Source organism: Mixophyes fleayi, chromosome 10, assembly GCF_038048845.1.
Source record: "Mixophyes fleayi isolate aMixFle1 chromosome 10, aMixFle1.hap1, whole genome shotgun sequence".
Taxonomy (NCBI): domain Eukaryota; kingdom Metazoa; phylum Chordata; class Amphibia; order Anura; family Limnodynastidae; genus Mixophyes; species Mixophyes fleayi.
In genome coordinates this window covers 100,403,391-100,429,290 of record NC_134411.1, presented here as the reverse complement: position 1 = coordinate 100,429,290, position 25,900 = coordinate 100,403,391, and the positions used below count along the sequence as shown (strand labels likewise).

The 25,900-nt window shown below is 42.5% G+C and overlaps 1 protein-coding gene across 3 annotated transcripts in view; it reads left to right on the top strand.

Annotated features, from left to right (window-relative positions):
• Positions 1-23,939, top strand: part of ZFPM1 (zinc finger protein, FOG family member 1) — a 110,898-nt gene extending 86,959 nt beyond the window's left edge. For 2 of the 3 annotated variants that reach the window (XM_075189300.1, XM_075189299.1), the window contains 7 exons: positions 10,518-10,657; positions 14,801-14,900; positions 14,990-15,199; positions 15,705-15,929; positions 17,693-17,788; positions 19,382-19,531; positions 20,213-23,939. In XM_075189300.1, the coding sequence (XP_075045401.1) occupies positions 10,518-10,657; positions 14,801-14,900; positions 14,990-15,199; positions 15,705-15,929; positions 17,693-17,788; positions 19,382-19,531; positions 20,213-22,452 (3,161 nt within the window). In that variant the 3' untranslated portion in view covers positions 22,453-23,939. The remainder of the gene's footprint in view (positions 1-10,517; positions 10,658-14,800; positions 14,901-14,989; positions 15,200-15,704; positions 15,930-17,692; positions 17,789-19,381; positions 19,532-20,212) is intronic. The other variant, XM_075189301.1, reaches the window with a different exon arrangement.
• The last annotated feature ends 1,961 nt before the right edge of the window (positions 23,940-25,900 follow it).

Sequence of the window (25,900 nt, the reverse complement as noted above, 5' to 3'; positions counted from 1 at the left end):
ATAGTGTATTTACATACCTCAGTATTGTAACTTTGTCTTATCTCATATTGGAGGGCTTGGGAGAGTCTTTCTTAGAAATCACTGTGTGTGTTTTGACTACTACCTTGACCGAGGTCATAGTGTCCCACTAACCTGCTCAGATCTAGGATAACCAGCCACGTTGCTATCACTCAGTCGACATTGGGAACATCCAAGGTAGTCGGATACAACAATCTATCCAACTATCCTCAGAATGCGCCGCCTGCATCCAGCCTGTCAGAAGTCTTCAGTGTTTGTTTAATTTCAAAGCCATTTTCATTAAACGCGATGAAAACTGGTTTCAGTTACTTTTTATCTCCCCCCAGTTCTCCTGCCTCCCTAATCTCCAAATGCCGGGAGTTTGGGTGAAAACCTCAAGGTCTCGCTATCTGTGGGACCAGAACTGGGTACAGTGTGTTCTGATGGACATGGGAGGGAGAGATGTGACTGATAGTGTTACTTTTTTGGTATGTGTGGGTGGGGAGAATTATTTAAGTTATTTTCTCTTTTATCGGGCAGAGCTTGCTTTGACGGCAGATAGAAGTATTTGTTTTAGATTAACACTCTGTATCCAACAAAAAAAAGGGGAAGTTTCAGATGGGTTAGGAAGAGTTTAAAGGGAGACGACCGTCTTGAAACTACACAGTGATAGCTCATAGAATGCTGTCGTTCTATAGGACAGTTCTTCTAAGTTCATTATTGATATTACAGATGTACAATGTCGCTTAGTGATGTCATAAATGCAGGATAAACAATGTATCACAAGGATTTGTATCCTCCATGTTAGATTATCCTGTAGGCTGCTCTAGTAGTTTCTAGTACCGTTTTCCATTATATTACCATGCGGTAAACACTAGTAGACCTAGCGTTCTTTTGAAAAAATGTATTTTCGATGTGTGTACCTCTTGCTGCTTGTAGGAGGGAAAGTTATTTGGTACAGTGGCATTTTTCCTCACATACCCATACACTAACCAGGCATGCAGAGTCTTACTAGAACCCGAACTGTGCCCTGTTTGGGTTACACTCTAAACCCTGAGCGGCCGATGTTCCAAATAATGCAGAACTGAGATCTGACCACAGCCAAATATCCTCCTCTGCCTGCATCCATGCTAATAAGCCACTGGTTCTAAATGCTTGATTGGCCGATGGGTAAAAGGTACAATTTGCATTTCTCTACCCACAGTTCTTAGGGTTTGGTTTAAACTTTTATCGCTGGGTTTTGTGGGACAATGTGAACTGGTGCAAACTGTCTGAGAGCTCTGTGATGTAATAACAGGGTTCTTACTGCATTATCTTTAGCGGAGAGTTTGTAGGCTCTTATAATCCACCTCTCCTGATACCATGCACCATAGGACAAGATTGCAAAAGAATTCACTATTGCAATTTGTATTAAACACTAACTCAGGCTAATAGAAAATAAATAATAATTGTAATAGGCTTCCTCCATCATGGCCGGGTCGGGTGATAGGAGTGTGGCAGCAGGTGTATTCGTATCCACAAAAGTTACATTAAATGCTGCAACAGTTTATTGTGTGTAATATATTAAATGATTTTTAATTCCTTAAGTGTTGGCAGGTAGAGATGAGCGGTGGTTCAGTGTGTGGGCAGTTTATGAGATCTTGCCAGCAAATTGCTTTACTATTCTTTTATTAATGGTTCAAATACGAAAAGCCATTTAAAAACAGATTAGAAGGAGAGAAGTGGTTTATAATGTCCCTTTCTGAGATGTGTTATCTTTGATTAGTTCAAGAAACAATGTTAGGACATTTCTTTTTCCAATTTTCCTTCCTTTAGTGTAAATCTAAGGCCCTGTAGTTGATAAAAGTTTTATGAATAGATCCATCTTTTTTTATATTTTAAGTGCTGATGGCTTTTTTGACTACGGGTCCAATCCCCCCTTTGTAGCTGCTTGTATGGGGTGAGGTCCCTCCGCCCTGTCACTCTCCCTGACAATCTGAAGTACCGTTTTTCACAGCCGTGCTCTGGCTATCAGCGATTGGGGTGACATCAGAGATGTGGTTCCCCCTTTCCGGCACAGGATATCAGGACGGCTCATCATATCTGGCACGCTGCTAATCGCTCTGCACTGAGCTTCCTTCTCCTGCCACGGTTTCCTGGGAATAGAAGTTTTGCTATCCTTGGAAGGCTGGCCCTCAGCTGTCTCTTCTACTTCCTGCACAGCAAGATCCCTCTCGCTCAGTACAGAGCAGGTTCATGTGATGCCAAAGTGCTGCCCGGCCCGGGGGTCGGGGCTGGTATACTACACATCATCTACAATCCTCGGTCATGGATTTAAATTCTGCTTTATAAGATGGTTATATAACTGCTGCCCATTAGTAATGGGAATCTGTAGATGTAATTAGAGCGACGTTTTGGTCTCGCAAATGGCATTCTTGTGAAAAAAAAAATTATTTTCTTCTATATCCAATCTCAATTCAATGTAGCAATTTGAAAATCTATACGGTATCTTCAAATTGATAAGACGACGTGCACATTATTAATGTTCCTGCTGCAGTTTCAGAGAAAAATAAGCATATATCAAAGTTGTTACCAACCTACCTACATAGATGGAGATTTCAGCTGGCATGGATCTAATATAAAATAGTTTGAGCTTCTCTCATCCCCTTTATTTCTTATTTCTTACAATTTGGTAGACAGTCAAAGCTACTGCGAGTTTTGTACATATCTCTAACAATGTATCTGTGAAAAACTGAGAAAGTATTGAGTTTAAAATCTTGTTTCCAGCTGTAGTGGAGCAGAAAAAGTTGGATGTAGGAGTTTTGTTTCATATTGGGGCACGTGTGACACCACAAGTTTCCTGTATTAGTGTGACAGGAGCCTTGCATCACTACTCTGTGCTGCTGGGGACCCTGCTCCTTCTACTATATAGCTCTCAGTAAGTGACTTCCTGCTGCCTCCATTCCCCTCCTCACATCATGTCACTGCCCCTGTCACATGCAGCTCTGTCCTCACTAAAACAATCACACTAGTAGACCAGTCACTCCCTCCTACATGATCAGCTCACTCACCTCCTGAAATACTCTGTGCTGTAACACACGGGCTGGTGTGAAATACATGGGCTTAACAGAAGAATCACAAGGGGCTCATTCATTCAGGTAGTCCAATGAAGCACTCGCCCTCTGGTGAGGTCATCAGTGAACTATATTTTTAGATCTACTCATTTTGTTCTGCACTACAATGGGTCTATTCCTCATATCTTTTCCTTCTTTTTATACCAAATTACCCAGATACAGTAGCTTTATTTTATTATGTACTACTGCAATAACTTATTATTGCTTGTTTCTGTCACTTTAATTGAAAAGCTACAACATACAGCAAGTATAGGACTAGGTCTATTTTACTGTACAAATGTGACACTTGTAGAAAGTCTCTAACAATTAACACACTGCAACAAAACCTTTAACAAAATAATCCATTGGGTCATTTTCAAAACCCTCCCCTTGTCTGTCTTCCCTAATATTACATGAAGCTTGGAGTCATTTTTAAACCTTTACCTTATTTTAAACTGTCTCAGAAGGTCGGCCGTATCTGTGTTCCCATCGGACTCGCTGCGTCCTTCTCTGCACCAACCCCAATGAAGGAAAACCTATAATTTTGCTCAGTAACTTTCTTTTTCATCTTGTCCACCAAAAAACGTTTTTGTACAGAACATAATTATTCCTGAGCTCCGTCATGGCGAATTCTACCTCTGCATCGTACGTGCAGTAAACACTATCTTTGTGCATATTAGATAATGTGAATACAGTACATCATTAAGTTCTCCTGAACGTTATTTCATTCTCATATCACAAGTAAGTGTATAAACCTAGATTATTACGCTCTGTCCCAGCCCCCACCCCGGATAATTTCTGCATAGTCCAGTACTTATATCTGCGCCGTGTACAGATCTCTCAGCTATTAGTGTGGGTCACAGTTCAGCGCTGATAAAGATTTCAGTTTGTGCTGTGTCAAAAAAATCAATAAATGTGAATTGTGATTCCCGAGCGTGGTGATCAGTCAGGGTGTATCTCTCCAACCACAGCACCCACGAGGGGGGGCACAGTCATATTACTTGTGGTCTGTGAGGGAACGTGTCTTTTTGCTTATAACACAGATGTATATTGGGGTTCATACCACAGAAGGAGCAAGACAGATGCAGAATGATTTGGAGGAAATAGAGGAATGTAGTATGGGTGGAATCCTATATTTAATATATCAAAAGTCGAGACACAAACCCGAAAGCAGAATAGAGGGTGAATGCGGAGGTAAGGTCTGTAATAAGAGAGGACAAGGACGTATGAAGGTCAACGAGCAGTGGGAGGAGCCAGCAGGATACTGGGGTGTATAGAAAGAGGTATCGGGACAACGAGCTGATACAACATTCAAATATATCAAACCAATTGGGTCCGGTTTTTAGAAAAGAAGAATTCTACAACAAGGGGACACACTTTGGACAAAGGGGCTCATTCACAATGACCCCCTGACAACCGAAATGTGTATTCATTAAATAAACAAAAAGCCATGAATGGTTTCTTATTGGCTATTCGTCGCCATTGTGTTCTAATATTGTAGCATGTAGCAAAAACTATTTCACATGTGTTAACGCATTCCCGGTACAGTATAAATTGTAACTAGTGAAAAAGCAACACCTGAAAAGCTCACGGAAAAAATATCACTAAGCAGTGGTTTGCTTTTATGCAATTTTATCCATTTTCCCAGCACCACCATGGCCTGCGTTCCCTCTTTAATTTATCACTCCCTCCTCACCTGATCAACAATTATATTATACAAGTTAACCTGTGCATAATACTCATGCATTCTAGTCAAATCAAGCTACTTAAGGTGTTAAAAAGGTTCTTGTCATGCATTTGGGCCATAGCCCAGGCCTCATCAGGGGAAGAGCGTTACTTCCCGACGTAAGCGCCCTTTTTTAACGTGGTTTTGTCCACATGTCACCACCTCATCATTCTTCTCCATCACCTCATCCTTCATTTTCATCGCCACATCTATCCAGATGTCTATCCAGACACAGGGATCTCTCTCAGCGGTCCTGAGTACCACACTCCTCTCGCTCTGTCACCCCCGGCAACCACCAACCACTCCCCACTGTCACCCCCGGCAACCACCAACCACTCCCAACTGTCACTTCTCCTTCAAGAAATATATATATATATATTTTTTAAATCTTTATAAACACTTTTAACAACAAAATAAATTAACAAATTAAAAACATCTTAGTATACCAAATTTCAGCCCTTTCTGATTTTTTTTTTTTCCACACACACTAAGAATTTAGTAGGTCAGTGTATAACTCCGCCCAGCAGGTGGCGCTGCAGCTTGGTTTTATTTTTTACACACACACACACACACAGACAGACTAACACACGCCACTAAGCATTTATATTATAGATTACATAATTTACCAGCAGGAATCTGATGAACAGTTCTGGATACTTTAGAAATTACATACCAGTTACCATGAACCATTTTGTGATGTTTCACCAGGAAAACCCCCTGTAAGGCTGGGTACACACTACAGGGTTTTCATCAGATTATCAGGCCAATCACACGATAAAACGACCATTTGCCCTGATATCGCATCAGTGTGTACACCCCAATGATGATTGGTTATCGTTCCATAGCTCATCTTATCGTTTCCTTTGTTTTGTTTTTTTTTAAACAAATGAAAAATCTCGTTCAACGATAGAACGATGTCGTTCCAATCCCTCAGTGTGTATGGACTCAGGACCGGCAGTGTCCATAGATCTCTATGGAGTGTGCAGAGTCACCATCTTTCAGCCAATGGTTGTGACAGATGAACACAATCTGAAGGTAAATCATGTTTAGTGTGTACACAGGAATCAGCTGCTGATCGGGACTTTTTATCAGTCGTTGGTAAAATTGTTAAGGATATCTCATTGGGGGAAATTTTGTATAGTGTGTACCCAGCCTAACTTGTACAGAAACAAGACACCACAGATTAATCCATGTATCCACTACTCATGATTTCAATGCGTCTGACCGCAGAGCTCCTCAAGGACAGGAGACTCTGATAATATTAAGGTACAAAATGTAGATCCATAGACTGTGAGCTTGTGAGCTGGGCCCCCATTACCTCTGTCTGGATTACCCAGTATTGTTTTATTACTGTTTGTTCCCAATTGTAAAGTGCTTTGGAATTTGCTGGCGCGATATAAATAAATGTTGATAATGATGATGAAATTGTACTCGTCTCCTTACAACGGAGGCAGCCATTTTGTAAGTGACTTTCACTTTATTTAGGGACTTTCTAGAGTTTTCTGCATTATTCTGTGATCATGTTTTACTGTCCATTTAAAGTGAAAAAGTAGCCTTTTAGGTTTTAAAGGAGGGAAATCTGTATTTGTCTTTCACAGAAGACCAGAAGAGCTGTTGACTCAAAAGAAATATATAGAAAGCATGCACTGCACACTGCCATATTTCTGTGAGAGTTCCTCTTACATCCCAATTCACTAAAAAGGTTTAGTAAATAAACTCTGCTACTAGCACTGAATAATCTTTGCCGACAAAGTACTTGCCCACTGTGGGAGACCTCCTCACGGCATAAAAAAAAGAACACATTCATGAAATAAACCCTTATTTATAAATGGGATAATAGTTTCCTGGTAGCAGTGGGGACTGTCCCTTTAACTGGCTGTTGCTGGCCCTGCTCCCGGCTGACATTGCTCCCATTCATACTCCATCTGTCGCTCAGGATGTGTAATTGGGCTGTTAGACCTCTACCTGTCTTCATTGTTTCCCTCTCCTTGCCCAGCTAATTACCTGATAGGGAATACTGGAGTATTTTCTAATAACACATGACTGCGCCAGCGAGCCGGCTGCTGGTTCCAGAGCCACCGAAAACAAGACTCCTGGGAATCTCCTGCGCTATTAACCCCTAAGCTGCTGTGTCTAACCCCACAGTCTTGTTGAGGAGCCGAACCATCCTACTCCGAAATCTGTGCTGTTCTTTTTTTTTTACTTGCATAATGGCATTGGCTAAATAATAAGCTTATTATAAGCTTATGGAGCTTTCAGGGGGGTCACAAAATGTTTTGGAGGGCCACAATCGCAATTGGACAGCCTTGGGCTATATATCATACAGTGGGAAGAAATAGACTGTTTAGACACAAGTGTTCTCCAAGAAGACAGTTTTTTGTTTTTTTTTAATGCACGTTTTATTAGGTGCATCAAAGCATAAACAAACACAAATGTGACAAAGTAACAGGGGTAGAATATTAATACAATTCCAGTACAATGACCATAAATATTAGACAAGGCCACAGTGAGAAGGGGAAGTCACCGGGAGAAAGATATTTGTGCTGCCAGATGCACAATGGAATATTAATAAGCCTGAAGCAGAACTGGCTAATTCTGCACCAGCGATGGACACCCGGGATCCGTAAATAGCCAACAATGTGTAACAATGAAGGCAATAGAATAATTTTCAGAAGACAGGTTATACAATTATACAGTATGAACAGCCAAAGATCCTATATTGTTACATTTTTTTAGTATAAAAAAATATTATTTCTTCTCCCCTTAGTGCTCAAAGAAAGTCACTAAAGCTGAGTTTATATAGAATATTTAATTATTACAATTTTTATAGAATGTATCTACTGCAGTATCCATTGCTTGGTAGCTCCAACTACTTAAGGTAGCAGTTCCGAAACAGCCCCTGTTGTAGCCGTTTTCCGTCAAATGCTTTTCCAATTTTTGCCAGTTGCCCTTTCTGCATCACATCCCAGTCGGGACAAGGGGCACAGTGCTGAAGGTCTGGACTTTCCCCCTCAACAATAAAAGCAGATTTTGTTTTCATACAATAACATTAACCGAAACATTATAATCTACAATATTGATTCCTCTGTTTTGGGGAGAATGCAGTGCACCCCTTAGTGGCAGGATAGGACATTGCACCCTATTTGTGTCTTTAATACATGTGTTACAATATGTAGGGACCGGTCTCCACACAGAACGGATTAGTTAGTGATGTTACTAACTCAAGACATTGATCAATTCAGCCCACACCGCCCCCCAGGCCCACAACAGCCAGTCTATGGGGCTAAGTACACTGTCAGCATTATAATAAGTCTCTCAATGACCTCCCGCCACCCTCTCCCAGGAAGCCCGCTAATAGTTTAAAGCTGTTATTATTTCATTTCAGAGTGACTTTTATCAGAAACAAACAGCCCCAGTTACCTGCAACATTTACTTAATGATCCCAGTGATAGGGAATAGTCTGATAATACGCAGACCAGCTGGCTGGCGTCAGCCAATCAGATGCTGGCCTGCGATGGGAGATTAGATTACGGGGGACTATATTTGTTGGAGAGTGGTGTCACCGAGAACCAACACTATTGATACAGAGATAGGATTCAGAGCGGACTTTGCCTCTTGTGATAATCGGGGGGTGGGGGGGAGATTAGTTTTAACTATTAGCAGACTGTGTTCTTAATATTAATAACTGCAAGGTCAGCTGTTATCTTATGCTAGCTTGCAGGCGGTGTGAGGAAAACAGACTGCCAAGCGGGGTGCAGAGTGCGCTGCCTCTTCTGACGTATCTGGGGCAACAGACTAATCAACAGGGATTGCCCTGGCAGCTTCCATAGAGACAGACTGCGGTATACAACCGGGACAGCAGGTGTTGTTGCAGAACTGAGACATCTGTCTGTCTTTCTGAGCAGCCATACTGCCTAAACAAGCCGTACATTATACACACGCGTCACTGACAAATAGACGGGATAAGGGACAATTCTGAAAACTGGCGCATAAACGCTGCTATAATCCACACCAAGAGGACATTTCCGTTTAAGTTTCTACATTTTACTAGTAAAATGACCGCCAACGACCAGACTCTGTGTTACAGCACCTTTCTCTGCAATTACCCGTGCACCAGTTTTTATAAACGTCTCACATTGAGGGACAGTCAAGTTTTTTATCAAACTTGTCACTTTTTTATCCGTTTGTAGTTTCACATATTAAAGGCTATTACAGTAAATGAGATCACATTTTTAAGCCAATGTAAAAATTCACCTGACCATAAAACTTAGACTGAACACTTGAAAATAAGGTGTCAATAATTGACATTTTATTCTTATTATAGATACATTTCTTTTATCGTCCCACGTTTTGAAGACTGTCCCGGTGTTCTGTTAGGTCCATGTTTGATGTGCGGCTTGGAGTGCTGTTATGTGTCATGATAATTTGACCACTGGGTGGCACTATTCTTTTGTGGTCTATAGATACGGAATATGTAGCAAAGGTTTGTGTTCAGAGTAACAAACGCCAGTGAGGTTTAGTGAACATTTTAAGAAAACTAAAGAGCAACTTTGAAAAGAGCGAATTGTTTCTTCCAAAGTATACTTTTAATGTTCTTATTTCAGGACCTTGTTATTGAAAGGTTGGTTTTAGAAATCCTCTGTGGTGTTACATAGAGGTGCATTGTTCTACCTGGAGGTCACTGTCCCCCAGACAGTGTCTGTGAGCGGTTACGTGTCCTGGGAACTATAACTGCTGGATTTGCTACTGTGCTGTGTTCCTGTTTTGTCAGTTTATCCTTCCAGCTTGCCTAGGCAGCCTTATCAGCGGCTCTGTGTGTTTTCCTTGGTGGGGTTTGATATAGAGAAGATAGATGTTGTTTTGACATGGAAAGTGTCAGCCCAGAAGCCTTATCAGTTGGACATGAGTGCCCTGACCTCCAGCTCTGATGTTAACCTTATATTAACAAAGAATTCTTGTTGTTGTTGATTCATACATTCTGCACACCACTCCAATCAGCTGCCCCTCCATCTGAGAGCCATGGTGGGCCAGTCCTACGGGTCTATAGGAAAATAGGATTATTGATAAATGGTGCTATATATGGAAACTCGGTACAGCTTTAATATATGACCTATAATCCGGAATACTTTGGCTTTAAGGCACGTGAAAACCTTAAAGCCAAACTGTATCAAATAGAATATACATTTCTACATTGAGCAAAGCTTCCTGCACCCTTCAGGTGACTTGTCACTCAGCAAAGACAGGTGCAACAGTGACCTCTGTAGGCAATAAATAGGTACTGCAATGATCACTACTGCCAGTGTAGGTCCAGGGATACAGTAAATTATTCAGCGGCTACCGAGGATACAATGAAGGTGTCTGTAGTTCAGGGATCTGGTTTAGATTGGTAACAATGCAGTTACAGTGCTGTTGTGTTGAGCGTTTAACAATTCAGTAGCTCAAGATAGATTGGGGGGTGACATTTTAGAGCTTGAGCTTCGTTTTAACATTACTCTTGGCTGTTATAGGCCTTTTTTTAAATTTCAGTTTATTTTTTATTGCGTCTAGTAATTTCTAGTTGTGCGCCTGTGTTTGTAAGTCCTAAATTCTACCAATAATTCATAAGAGTGTTCTAGTTGTAAACACGAAAGTCCAGAGAAAATGACAATGATCCCTCTGAAATCTTCCTCTTGAAGTCATTCTGTGTTTCTTCCCCTCCGCAGATGAGCTGGTTCTGGAGATTCCCTCACCGGGTGGAGTCGGTCAGGTTCGTGCGCAGGCCGAGATCGCCAAGGGCTTTACCTGGGGACCGTTCAGAGGAACCTTCAGCGGTAACGCATCTTCCCCGGACCGGACACAAATGGTAAGAGCCTGCTTTCACATAACGTAAACAGGATGGCCGAGTGCGGGGATGAGCAGCCTGGAACGATCCAGGTCTTGGACTCCGGCCAAAGATTCTTAAATGTATTAAGCAGCTTCTAGTGTGTTGCAAGTTACAGTGAGATTCTGTTTTTCCTTTCATTTCCTCCCTGCGTTATTCAGATGCTGATCTAGTAACAATGTGTTAACTCCATTATAAGCCCAGGGGTAAAAATAATCATTCGGGGGTGGTACAGGCATAGAACCACTTAGTGGTAAAAAGCCGTCATTACATTTATGAGACAATGGTCAGTGTTAAGTAGTTTAAGATGAGCTCCTCTCAGCTGCTCCTGTACTGATATTTGTCCATCGCTGCGTTATATGGTGGCGCTATATAAATATTTGCAGGTTCTCTTAGACAGCTCCTCCTCTCTTGGTACATGGTGATCAGACACAACCTCTGGGCCTTGTTCACACACAAAAAATAAAGGAGTTCTAAGTTCTATATTCCAGCAGTTGACAATCTGTGTATGACTGTTCCTGCTGTATCTTTGGTATTGCTTGGTAGTTTTTTGGTTCTAAAACATGCAGAATGTGAGAAACCACTTCATTAACGAGGGTCTATCTGTCGTGGATCTGTAATCTCAGCGCCTCAGTCTGGTCCATAGGACGGAGCGGTAACGTTCCTATTTATGTCCTACGTCGCGCCAAAAGCCGCTGCCTGGCGCCACTGAACTTCCGCCACAGTTTAATTAACAACTAATCTATCTTTCTGCTGTAACCGACTGTGATTTTCTAGAGAGAGATTGTTTTTGGTTGTAGGACAGCGATGCCTCATGCAACGGGGTTAAAACCAGAGTCTCTGCTTCAGGGGCAAAGTGAACCAAATATAACACAAATCTGAGCTTTCCTATCTTGCACAAAGAGGGAGAAAGGGGGGAGGGGGGCACAGGGTCGTTATCTCCTCCGCTTTAAGGTTGAAGCTCGAAATATTAGACGAGAGCAAGCTGGGTTTGTGATAGCGATAGAGTCGGTTATCTCTTCAGAATGAAATCCTTCATTAACCCCTTATCTCCCCTGTTTGGGGAGTTATGATCTTGTGGCGCCAGAACTCCAGACACAAGACAGCCGCATGATTGATTCCTATTAGATAGCAGCTGCCTTCCCGATACTTCATTTATTGTCTAAATATTTTTGCTAGTGTTTTCAACGATTGTCCGGCCCTTATCGGGTGTCTTGATGGTTTGCAGCCCTGCTCATCTCTCTTCCCTCACCCCCCCTGTTATCAGTGCAACCCTAGGAGGGGCAGGATGGGATCTGTTCATCCTTCGCACTTTAAACTTCCTCCCCTCTACCTCCCCCCCCCCCCCCCCTGTAGGCCAAAGCTTCTCTCTCTCTTCCTCCCGTTTCACTAATTGTCGCACATCCTCCTCTGGCTCAGATAGCCCTGTCCTCTGTGATAGGGGGCAGGTTACTACCTTCATATTAACCCTTTCCCAGATACCCCCCTGGGTACCAAACAAAATCCCATGCATCCGCTTTATATCCATGTAAATATTCAGCGAACTTACCCAGGAAACATAAAGTAAATGTGTAAAACATAAGTCCATTGGCGGAGATCAAATTAAATCGGAGTAAATATCTCAGTGACCGTCAACAATGCAAAAATGTTTAAAAAGAGAGTATTCCTTAACACTTTCCTAAATATGAAATATATTTCTCTGCATGACTATTTTCTGGAAGATTCCTAAATCTAAAATATATGGCTTATAAAATTTTTTAAAAAAAGGTAACGTTCACAGAGATAGGTCGGAGCTTCAGGAGTTTGTGAAATGTGAAGATATTTGAGACATAATCTTTCCCTACAATTAGAATTCTGTCTGTTGTAGAGCAGACTTCCTGAGTGTAGTCGAGGATATTGCAGTCAGTCTCTTCCTGCAGAATATCACTGATAGATCTAAATCTAATATAAAACAAACACCAGGGTTATTTAAAGTGTGGAGATTATATAATGTGTAAATGAATTAATAGCTAATTTATGTGAGGCAGTTTGTATTCTAGGACTAGTGGTCCTTTATTTGATCCAAGTACCCCCCATTCTTCCGTACACTGGTTGTCTAATGGGCTACAAATGGGAAATACTCTGTCTGTTAAATCTTTTTTGCTTACAAGGAATTTTGGGGTTCTGACAGAATTTGGGGGTATCCCGAATGTGTGCCTATAATTGGGCTGCCCCCTCCTCCATGCTGTCCCTGAATCTCTGCCAGGATTTAGAGCACACCTTCCCAGGATAAGCTCTTGCAGCGGATGCAGTCTAGATAGAGTTTCTGATGGTATCAGGCAAAGTTCATAGCGGAGACACTGACCTCTTTGTTCCAGAAGAAAACAACACATCTTGTCACAGACGCTGAGGAAGGGGTGTTTAAAGATGCAGAATCCTCTGCGCTTAATACACAGCACAATCATTATAAGCTTATTTCGGTTCAGCCTCTCTCCACTATTAAAATTGTCTTGTTGTTTTTATAAAGCAACATTAAACCCAAATTGGATCGATTTTAAACTCTGAATACAGAATATCTTTCCAATGCAGAAAACCAGTTTCTGTTTTGCCTAATTGCTCATGACATCATGGTGGCCGTACTTCTGTAGTGCATCCTGATCAGCGCCAGGAGAAGGTGAAGACGCCCGTCAGCTCAGGTTTTTTTCTTTTTTTTTTTTTTTTTTTTTTTTGCATCATCAGCAGTGCCCAACTCGTTATCGTGCCGGCAACACGCGGCTCATCACAGTTGATAAGCCAGAGCCGACTAGCGCCAGCGCTCTCGGTTAGAGGGTCTTAGAAATATTGGAAGGAATAATTAGATTTCATATCGTTACTGACGCAGCCATCTGAGGATCAGGCAGATTAATTTCTTTCTCTGCGCTCATTAATATTCATTAGAGACGTGGAAAGGCTGAATCGGTCCTGCACAGACTGGGTTCTGTAGGAAGACACAGGGCCTGTGCTATTGGCTGCCTTACAGGGAAGAGCTGAGAGCCGGGATTCTGTACAATGGATTTAAAGAAGTTGCTTTATAATGTAAATACATAAAACAGTCTTAGAAACATTGCTTGTGAGTTGGTGCATTACCCATATATGTGAAGTGTCTGCTGTCGCCCAAGATCAAGCAAATGCTTTGTGCCCCCTTGTGACAAAAATGTGATTTAAAGGATTGGGGGGGGTAGTATCCTTTCTGTAAACCTGCTGGCTGCAGAAAATAATTAGGAATCTTTTGGGGTCGGTTTATATTCTGTGGGCAGTTCAGAAAGCTGATGAAAATCATTGAGTGTGTCAAGTTCCAAACAAAGTACAACACGGTGACATTTCTCAGAATAACACTTGATCTTGGTGATAAGTCCAAGTAATGGATAACACTCCAAGATGCAGATTCTACATCTGAAAGGAGGGGGGCGCCACCTTCTGGCAAGTTGCTAAAAGGACACCTTTCACAGTCTAGCAGTTAACTTTTGCTTATCTCCTTAGTAAATTAAATGTCTTAATAAAAATACAAGATAGGATTGTCCATTGGGAAAGATATAACCATTCCACTATCTCCGTTTTATATAAATTCGAGCAGTACATACTGTAAAAAGAAAATAACTTCACATTCTTAAAATCCAGAATAAAACTGCAATTTATTTTCTTGCCATCTGTGTTGTCTCACGTTACTGACTGTCTTACTGTCATTTCATCCTGGATGTCCTCTCGCCAACTCAAACTAAATCTTTCAAAAACAGAGTTAATAATATTCCCACCCACCAACAAAAGTTATCCTACCTGACATTTCTGTTGGTAACTATAAATCCCACCCCCAAGCTCGCTGTCTAGGTGTGATGAGTAATATGTCAGTGAGGACAGGGCTGTATGTGACAGGGGCAGTGACATGATGTGAGGAGGAGAATGGAGGCACCAGGAAGCCACAGACTGAGAGTTATATAATGGAAGGAGCAGGGTCCCCAGCAGCACAGAGTATATAAGCAACGAATGATGTGATGCTTTGGTCACACTGATGCAGGAAGATTGTGTTGTCAAACGAATCTTTGTATGAATCAAAAACAATATTTTATATTTACTGGTTCTTTAAAGAGTAATTTGTGTTTGTTTCTGCAGAGCGTTGCTCTATCGCTGGATCTGGATGATGACTGCTGGCTGAAAAATATTACTCTAGTCCCGTGTGAACTAGAAGCCAACTCCGTCTTATACCGGAAAGGTGAGCGTCTCGGTCCGTGTGTCACGTTACTCGTTACGTCCATGTGTTTATCTCTGAGTATAACACCTCTCCCATCACCCTGTGTCCAGGGGACCAGATCTGGTGTAAGACCTCTCAGGTTATACAGCAAGGTGAGGTCATCAGAACCTTCCTCATGGCTGAACCTCAGGCCATCCCCAACTTCCCTGTGAAAGAGGAGCCCGGTGACTCCGCCCACGGAACCAGCGCCCATCCCGAATTCCAGCTGCTGCCTCAGCAAGCCGGCATGGCTGCCATTCTGGCCACTGCGGTGGTGAACAGTAAGTAGCGTGTGAACCGCACACAGCCATTGTGAGTGTTCAGAGGCATAAGGCACTTCGTGCCTCAGCAATGTCAACGGTTCCTAGTATATTAATTCAGCCCACAAAATCGCTGCCACCACGACACAGGCCTTGGGTGCTCATTAAGGGTAAAGCGACTAAGTTTAGACCCACAATTTTTCTTTTTTGATATTTGGTCATTTGATAATTTTGCTGAGAGATTCGTATTTTGCTGCATTTCCAAACATGACTTAATGTCAATTAGCTTATACTTAAATTTCATCCATAACAGCGCCCCCTAGTGTCCAGTTGTATTAGGAAACCTAGTAATTTTGTTGCCTAGCCCTAAATATACATCATGGAAACAGCGCCCTCTGGTGTCCATATGTATTATGAAACCTAGTAATATTGTTGCCTATCACTATATGGTTTTCTTCACATGAGTAATGTATCACATAACGTTCTTTTAGATGCCCCCTCCTGATGACATTTCTCTTTATTTCAGAGGACGTGTTCCCCTGTAAGGATTGCGGCATCTGGTATCGCAGCGAGCGTAATCTGCAGGCGCATCTCATGTATTACTGCGCCAGTCGGCAGAGCTCCACCTCCCCCTCAGTGGACGAAAAGCCCAAAGACACCTACCCCAATGAGCGGATATGTCCTTTTCCTCAGTGCAAGAAGAGTTGTCCCAGCGCCAGCTCGCTGGAGATCCACATGCGGAGTCACAGTGGTGAGTACAGTGACGTCACCGCGCTTATGTCACATGGTCTGTGACCTCGCACCAGTCCAGTGCCCAGTCATAATCTGATTTAAACCAACCACATCTTTATCTGTTAGTAAATGATGTCTGTTAAGATGACTGAACACACGAGGAGATAGCGGTCATCTCGTTGTGTGACGTTTCTACATGTCGCGCACTAGTCCACAGCTTCTCAGCCATTTGGAATAAAAGGTCTCATTTGGGGCCAGTATTTGATTTTTTTTATTGTTTTATTTATTAAGGGTCTTTCAGCGCTTGGACCCTTTACCCCGTGCCACAAGCATTGAACCTTTATAGTGCATCTTCACTTCCTGTTCTGCAGTCATCACCCAACCGCTCAAACCTAATACTCGTGTGTGAACGGAGCAGGATCAGCCCCTGTGTGCGGCCAGAGTTAGCGATAGGTTATATACAGGCTGCCTTATAGTATTCCTGAGTCCTCAACAGCCATGTTATAGGGTGAGTTAAGAGCCGAGGTGATGTGTTCCAGGATCCTGTCCCTACAAAGCTCTTACTCTGTGAGGTCGAATCTTGTACCTCTGCAGTTAGAGCAACGAACCATTGAGCCCCTGATCTATAATGTAGGCAGGTAATCTGCATCAGCTGGTACCGCTTTAACTCTTTCATAATTGGAGGTGACCAACTTATCGGGAATAATATACTACCTGAGGTTCTTAGTTTACCTTACAGAAACTTTGTGTTTTTATTTTATGTTTCATCTTTTTAATCGATGAGGGACTGGGGTAGGGGGGTTGTTTCCCTGATTCTACCCATATATTTACACCATTGGAACAAATCAAGAAAGTTACCCCAATTTGCAGTTTCTACCGTCTGCTCCATACCTCCCAAGTTCTGGAGTTAGGGCTCTAAATGTCGGGGGAAGGGAGATATATAATGGGCATCCTAGACACAGTACAGGAATCTCAGCTGCAATATGTCCTCCGCAGACTGTTCCGGAGACACATTGCGATACCTCGCCTTTAATTAAATCCCCCCCCCATTGCAATTAAACAAACATAGTCCAAGTTATAGGTTGAGAGACACAATTTCAACTTAGATTGCAGATTTTTTTAATTTCTCTTCATACGGAGTTGTAGGGGAGTCTCCTGTCTGCTTGTGCTGTGTCACATAAAATATCACTGGCAGCTACTAAGGAGATAACAACTAAAAGGCTTTTAAAAAATGGTTATTAAGTAGAAAGGAAAAAATAATGTTCACAGTTTGGAACACAGATTTTTTTGATGCGCCATCTGATAGAAATATCTACAAACATCTGCATATATTCTGGTTCTACATAATATAAGGACAACACGCCATCATCCTGGTACAACAAGCCTGCAGCGTGGTAGCATTGAGGTGATGTAAGGATACAGAGGAGCCAATCACAAGTGCAGATCAGGAGATAAATTTAGACCATTGACGCTTTGTACACATCAGAGGCTGATTTAACCCCTTAGCTGCTCAGCTGACTGTTAATATGTAGGAAAGGGACCTCTTGTGCCAGTGGATGGCACACGGCGGGTTAAGCTTTCTGTCTAACTGATGCAGAATCTGAAATATATAATCTGTTGTCTCCTCCTGGTTTATAATACACTCCAAAGTGACCTCCTTCAGATTAATAACCCCACAGGGCATTATCGTCCCATCTTAATCAGAGAGCGGCCCACTCTTTATAGCTGTGTGATAACGAGGACCCAGGGAGGCTAAATAACTGACTCTCTTATCTTTCACAGGCGAGAGACCGTTTATCTGCCTCATCTGCCTGTCTGCTTTCACCACTAAAGCCAACTGTGAGCGCCATCTTAAAGTTCACACGGACACCCTCAATGGTAACTTGGCCAAATCTTCATTCCCCTCACCCTACTCCATCTATCTATCTGCATTCAGGGGAATTAGTATCAAAAGATGAATTATTGCATATTCAAGAACCGCAACTTGTAAAATGAACATAGAAAGGTTATATAAAGTGGCTGATAGATAGATAGATAGATAGATATAGATAGATAGAGGGACTGTTTTCGGATGCGGTGAGAGTAGTTACATTACATACAAAGTTAAACTACTGAATCCCTGGCAGGATATGGTGAATTGTACATCTCTATCTGTGAATGGTACAAGGTGACTGCATGGAATTGGGTTGTATTTTAATGTGTCCTTTATATGAGTAATGTGAATGAGCCACAACATTGAGTTCACAGTTACGGACGATCAACGCGAGTATCAGTAGCGCAGAGATGAAGCAGAAAATGCTTCTGGTACCTGCTAGTTTTCCCCATAAGAAATGTCAGTGCTTTACTACAATATACAGCGGAGCTCTATAGTTACCAGGAGGAGCGCTGAGGAAAAGGTCTCGTAACCCACAGCAGCCAGATTTAGATTTTTATAGTGCAGTTTTGGAATAGAAAGTAAACCTCTGGTTGCCGTGGGTTACAGCACTTTTTCTGTGTGTTACAGCTTTCCTTCAAATTTATACACACACTATGTATGGCGCTAAGAGGTTTAACTGTCTAGCTGTACATAGGACGGAGTTCTACACTCTGATACAAAGTAGCCACATGTGTTGCTGTTAATGTGGAAAAGAGAACATGGTTGAAAAATAAAAATAGGTTCAGGATGATGCTACTTGGAGCAGATTAAAATAGGGATTTCCAGAAGCTGTTGTAGCTCAAGGGCACCCGAAATCAGAGAGAGAATTCACACTACTGGCTATCAAAATGGCCTGACAGAATTAATTAATGGGGGGCTGTACAGGTGTGTAAATAGAATCATCTGGGTAAATGAGGGACACTAAGTATATTAAAAGCAAGGGCATCCACACAGCTGTGGCCAATGCAATACTTGAGCATCCTTCCAGCAATTCTGAGCAACAACGTCTAAGCTGACACCAGCGTAGAACTCGGAGGGAAAACCCATTGGCAGCCAGGAGTGGGGGCAGGCGGGAGCGTATAGTCCAGGACTGAGATCTGCGCATTACTTCAGAGTGCAAAATACAGGAACAACGGCAGATTAGTTGATGGTAAACTTTAAGCCTGCGACGCGGAAGCCAGTTCAATGAAACGCAGTTCAGTGACAGCTCTACCGAGCAGGATGGTACCTATATATCCATCTTCTCAGTCACCAGATCTGGACCCAATCGATCTGAGACCGTGTTTTCCACCAGGGACTTTCTTGTGCAAGAACGGAGCCGTTTTCCTTCTTGCACAATTCCACTTTAATATACTCAATCCAGTCAGGGCGAATGTGTTGGACCAACGTCCTATTAAGTGACTTTATATTGGTGTTTTCATGTTTTAGCCCACTACCTGTATATGTCGGGGGGCATTTGAAAGCCAGTGGTGTGAATCTATTGTACGACTTCTTTAGCAACTGATGTACAAGACACATGAACCCCTGACATCATTCTTCTGTGCTCTTTGTCTCAGGTGTCTGCCATGGATGCGGTTTTATCTCCAAAACACGTGACATTCTGTACAGCCATCTGGTAACCAATCACATGATCTGCCAGCCAGGATCCAAGGTCGATGTGTATCCGGTTGTAAAAACACTACCCGCAGCCAAGCCGGCAAACTCAAGTACGTCTCAGTAGGCTTTATCTCACTTTTACTCTATGAATTGTCAGTATAACGATGACCTTTTGCATTTATTAAGTGGAAGCTGATATACAATGTATCAACTGGGACAAGCTGCATAATCAGCTGTAGATTTACTCAAACTTCTAAAAAGGAAAAGTAGAGGCGTTGCCCAGAGCAGCCAATCAGATTCTAGCTATCATTTTCCAGAATGGACTGATCCATGATAGCTAGAATCTGATTGGTTGTCCTGGGCAACGCCTCTACTTTTCCTTTTTAGAAAGTTTTTAAGTAAACCTACCCCTATTGTGTCTAAAAAGTATCCTTCTTTCAGACTTACTGCCTGGAATTTTAACTTTTTTTTGGAATGGGATTAGTTACACATTTATCTTTCTGACTTCTTGGGAACACTTTTTTGTTTCATGCTGAAAAGATATATATTTTTTGGGGGAAAGTTTCTCTTGCTGTAGAACCTCAGAGAGGGATATCTATGTGTACAGGTGATTCATTAATATGTTACACAGGTGGAGTCAATTAATTGTGTGACTTTACGGTAATGTTAAGTTTGCAGTTACAAGAGATATGGATACTTTTTAAATTTAATCATACATTATATATAAATGATAAAAATCCTAGATTAGATTGTTCCCTTCTTAGTAACGTTCTCCTCTTTCATTTCCACAGCTGTCAACCAGCTGTCGTCCTCCAGTCTTCTGACCTGCGGCCTTTGTGGATTCTTGGCTGATGGACTTCCCAGTCTCCAGCAACACGCCATCATGCACACTACAGTCCCTTTCACCCCTCAGTCTGTCAAGTCCCCGTCTGAGCCTGAGAGGGAGCAGCCTCACGAGCTCTTGAGAAATGGTGACGCTAAGTCGCCGATATCCTCCCCAGGTAGTGAGGAACCTCCTCTTAATGTCAAAATTAAAGAAGAACCGGAACCAGAAGAAGCCATCAGCGAACCAGAGGCGGCCGGTTGCGAGACTGGAGACAGAGCGGCATTGGCACCATCCCCTGTTGTGAAAGTTAAAACTGAAATCTCCAGTCCCACCCCAGGATCTAGCCCTGTCCCCAATGAGCTTGGAGGGGCAGCAGCGGGTGGTGGGACAGTAATCATGCCACACTACGTCTTTGGGCACGAAGCATCTCCGGCTATTGTTCCACAGGCTTCTGAGATCCTGGCCAAGATGTCAGAGCTGGTGCACAGCCGTTTGAAACAAGGACAAGCAATTACCTCCGCTGGCTTTTCAGGGACACCGGCACCCAAGGGTGCTACATGTTTTGAGTGTGAAATCACCTTTAACAATATCAATAACTTTTATGTACACAAGAGACTTTACTGCTCTGGGAGACACGTGTCAGATGACAGTCCAGCAAGTAGCCGCAAAGTGAAGGTAGCGCCTGTACGAGCCGCAGTAGCCCCTGGAAACTCAACGCTACCGGCTGTTGACGAACAGAGGACCACTCCACCTCAAGAAGAAGCTGGAGGAGAAAGCACTGCCCCAGCCGTTTCAATAAAAGTAGAGGAGGGTGTAGAAAATGAAGCTGCGGGGTGTGGACAAAACAGAGAAGGCAGCCAGACTCCCAGTTCACTGGAGGACCCAGTTGAAGATCCAACCCGCACTGTGTGTGAAGCTTGTAACATCTGTTTCAGCAGACACGACACCTACGTAGTACACAAACGTTATTACTGTGCATCACGCCATGACCCTCCTCTGCGCCGCAGCGGGGTAAACAAGCCTGGCCTGCCATATACGCCTCAACCAGCTCCACGAACACGTAAACGCCGCAAGCTTTACGAAATCCATGGAGTAACTCCAGCCGAAGTAACTGCTCCATCGTTGCTGCCCATCATGCCTGGCCTTATACCGGCTCCTGCTGTACCCTCCCCCAGTTCCAGTCCAGATGCTGCCGACGGGCCCATCGATCTAAGCAAGAAGCCCCGCCTATCGGTTGAAGCGCCGCTGACCTCTCCCGCTACTACCGTGGTTCCCCTGGCAGATTACCATGAATGCACAGCTTGTCGGATCAGTTTCAACAGCCTTGAGAGCTACCTGGCACATAAGAAGTTTTCCTGTCCTGCGGCTACTCTACAGCATAAGGCTCTGCAGCAGCTTCAGAAAATTAAATCCCCCTCAAATGCAGCTGGAAAGATAGGAGAAGACATAGCGAGAGTGAAAGTGGAGCGAAGAGCCACTTTAAGTCCAGGATCAGCGACTGAAACCATCCAGCCGCTCGCCCTCTCGTATGCTGCTGTCCCAGATTGTAAACCGATTCAACAGTACTCCCCTGCGGCAGAGGCATCTCCATCTGCTACCGCCACTTGTCCCTACTGCCCTCCCAATGTGGTCATTAGAGGGGACCTACTTGAACATTTCAGGGGAGTCCATGGCCTGCTGTTGGCAAAACCCACCGTTGGTCACCGTCTGCAGGGAACAGTAATGGAGGTTTTACTACCTGCTCGGATGCAACCGAGCAATGTATCGGAGAGCAGCTTGCCTAGTCCCCCCGTCTCATCTGCTTCTCCACTGCAACTAACTGGGCTCCATAAAGACAATGCAAACAACAACAAAGATGCTACATCCTCCTCCTCTTCTTCCTCAGCCAGTGGTAGTCCAGTTCTAACAGTCACCCCACGGCCCATGATGACCAGCAGCCCTAGACCTTTGTTGCCAAGTTCCCCTGCCCTTCCTTTAAATCCTTTGGTGGAAAACCATAGGGAAGAAGGACTCAGGATGTCTACTCATGCTCTGCTGCCTGGGGATAAAGCAATGCAGCCTCCAAAGGCAGGTCTAACTTCTCCATTGCCCAATGGGAACCACAGGTACTGTCGCCTCTGCAACATCAAGTTCAGTAGCCTGTCCACATTCATCGCTCACAAAAAATACTACTGTTCATCCCACGCAGCGGAACATGTAAAATAACCTTAGTTTTGGAGACTTTGTGGGAAGTGGTTTTAAAGCACTAAAGTGACTGAACGATTGGGGACAATAAGGTCACTGTGACTCTATATGTGGCCTGTACCATCCAAGTACAGCTTCTGGATGAGAAAATGATACCAGTGTAAAGACGATGCACTGTCTACATGATGCTTAATCCGTGGGTCGGTCTACTGGCACTGGACCGTTTTACTGGACTTAGTTGCACAGCGGATCGCTCATCCACTGACGTGAGAGAATCTGAGACTTTATTCTTGGAACCCTTATCTTACCTGTTCTGTGACAACAGAGAGCATTCTGGTTCTGATGCACCAACGCGTTTCAGGTCCTTCAAGACATGCACAGTTTGTTACTGAAACTCTTAATCCAGTTATGTAGTGAATGCCTCCCAATTGTTAAGCACAATAACTGTTACAAAGAATGAAAACCATGAAGACTAAGTGTCTTTGTTACAGGGCTGGGGACGGGAATAACTTTTTTAGTAAGTTATTTTTGAGCTGTATTTAAAAGAAAGTTGAGGGCAAAATGTCCCGTCTTTCAACTTTTTTTTTTTTGTTTTGTTTTTATCGTTTGGATTTTTCCAGCAAGCATGGAGTTAAAATCTGACTGTGGTGACCCTTTTTTAAAAGATTTTGGAATTTCTAGGCTTGTTTTGAGTTGGGACCATCAGCCCGAACCTTATCATGGATATATTGATCATCCTCAGGGCTGAAAACCAGACTCTGTCTAGGAAAACAACGCATTTCTTTGGAACCTCAAGGCAGGAGGAAGTGAACAATGTACCTCTCAACATCACAGCTTTTCTATCTTTGCAAAAACATCTGTTACCGGCTGTTCTCGTCTGTTTGCAAAACCATAAGATGAAACAAAGGTTGTTTCCTTTGTATCCCGATATTTTGCTTCAACGTCCGTACAGTACATAACACAAAAAAATGTTGCTAAAACCAAATTTGGCATTGATATGACATGTATCTCCCCTCTAAACCATAGGTAAATGGTAGGTGCTAACAGAGGAAGGTTTCATAGCCAAACTTATGTTTAGGAACGGTCCATGTTTATGAAAAGTAAAGGGCACTTATAACTTTTATGACCGAAGCGTATTGCAGCCTATATGTCACTATCAAATCATTAGTAAGTCTAGTGAAACGCGTGAAGTATGAGGACTATGGATCCTGAACCAGGAGAGGGAGAGAATTTATAGAAAGCACTAGAATATAGCAACACATTCGTATGGACTACTTGCCTTCTGATTCCTACGCAGACATTTTTTTTATGGGTGTATTTTTTACATGGCATTATATATATGACCAAAACTGGAAAAAAAAACAACAAGTTGTGTTTAAAATAGTCCTTAAATATATTTATATATTAATATAGATACCAGGAGCACTGATTCACAAATAAAACACACATTTCTGGTGACTAACAAGTGTGTATAATTCTGTACATAAATAAAGTCTGTGTATATTATATGTTCATGTTGTTGTATCTTTCTAGGAACAGATTGGCTGGGGAAGATCCAAAAGGGGGGGGGGGAGTTAGATACAGTTCTCTTATAACCCCTGGATTTGGGGGCTCAAAATGATTGGCTGTGATTGGACAGATTCAGTAATCTGGTCGGCTTATGTCTCTATTGCATATGTGGGAGAATGAAGTCATCAGCAGACAGTCAAACAATCTAGTTTTTAATCCTCTGCACATCCGGGTCTGACTAAACTGACCACAGACCCGGTCGTTTGTACGTCTGGCCACATGTATAAATATGCAAAAGTTCTCATATGTTAAATAAAAACTTTCATAATGTATTTAGATTTGCTGTGCAGCCTACAGAAAGAGCCTGGCTTGGTGTCCTTCAGAAAGACCTATGTATCTATGTACATTAATATTCCAACAGCCACGTTCATTGTGGCTCAGTGGTCAGAGTGAACAGTTAGAAGTAGCAGTGTGAAATATGTAATGGGAATGTAAGTTGGTAGTTTTACAGTGAACCCAGTAGAAGTGGCGTTATGACATACCACTGTATACACCCCACTTCCACAGCTTTTGTGGGTGCAAATTAATACTGGTATAGGAACAAACATAATTCAATTCTTGCATAAGTCTCTGATTAAAAGCACTTCAATATTATGAAAATAAGTGGCAGGGCTAATGAAACTATTATATGCGAGTCCCACTAACAGTTCTGCTTATGCTGCCAATTAATTATACTTTCTCTGAAGCTGCCACCTTCTGAGCCAGACATGCAAGTAGCATTTCTAAACTGAGCCACAGGGTGGCAGTATAGAGCTATATAAAACCAATTCCCTGATAGCTGGGTCCAATGAAAGAGATTAAAGGTTGTTTTCTAAAACATTTTCTGTTCTAATTTTGCTTCAGATAATAACAAGAGGCGTGAAATGCAAGAACAGAAAGTACAATGCAAACAACAAATTGCTTTGTAACTTGTATGCATCCTTAGAATTTTATCGCTTTGAAAGACTGCTTGTTACAGAATTACTGAGAGAGGGTCATTTATTAAATGGAAAAAAAGTGCCATTATTTTTCAGAATTCTTTTTTTGGTAAACATGTGCTATACCACAGACTGCCAGTTCGGGCTGGTATTAGACTGGCACTGCAAAACCACCTATTATAATTACAACTTTTCCAATTTAATATTGCAAAATGAGATCTCACTACTGCACATGTGCGCAGTTCGAGCTGCGTAAGTTGCCACAATTTGCAGCTTCGTAAATTATCTTTAAAATAAATCAAGGTTTCGACCGTTGTGACCCGGGCAGGGGGAGGGGCATTAAGATCTTTCTTTCACATGAAACCAGAGTATACTGAATGTTCGGATAGTCAAAGCTGACTTTGTAAATGACGCATCAGTGGCCATATTACTTTAGTGCTTAGGATGTCCGCGCATTCTCATTTGCCACTTGTGTCCTAGCATTAGCTGTGTAAGAGGCGAATGAGGCAGATAACAGGAAGATACACTTTGTGGAAGCATGGATTGCTACTGGGATATACAGGAATGATGATGGAATATTGAACTGGAACAAGATCACTATAAATAAATAGCAGGAAAGGATCCTATAGACACCATCGTCTAGTTCACGTTACATTCCCGCTACCTGGACTCGGACACAGTCTGATTATTATTGAGCTGCACTTTCTGATAACTCGGCAGGAGTTTGATTCCTATATTGACATTCCCATAATACTGCAATTATCATCCATTAGAGCTACACAGTATTGTAGTAATAATTACATATAATTGTATCTATTATTACTGATTTAATTAAGGCAGAGGATGCTCGAGGAATACTAAGCCTGTCACATATTATTTCTTACATAATTCATTTTTAACGGCGTATTACATCTTCAGATGAATAGTTATTGGCTTGTACACACCCTACTGCAACTTTTACTAAATACTTTGCTTTATCCAAG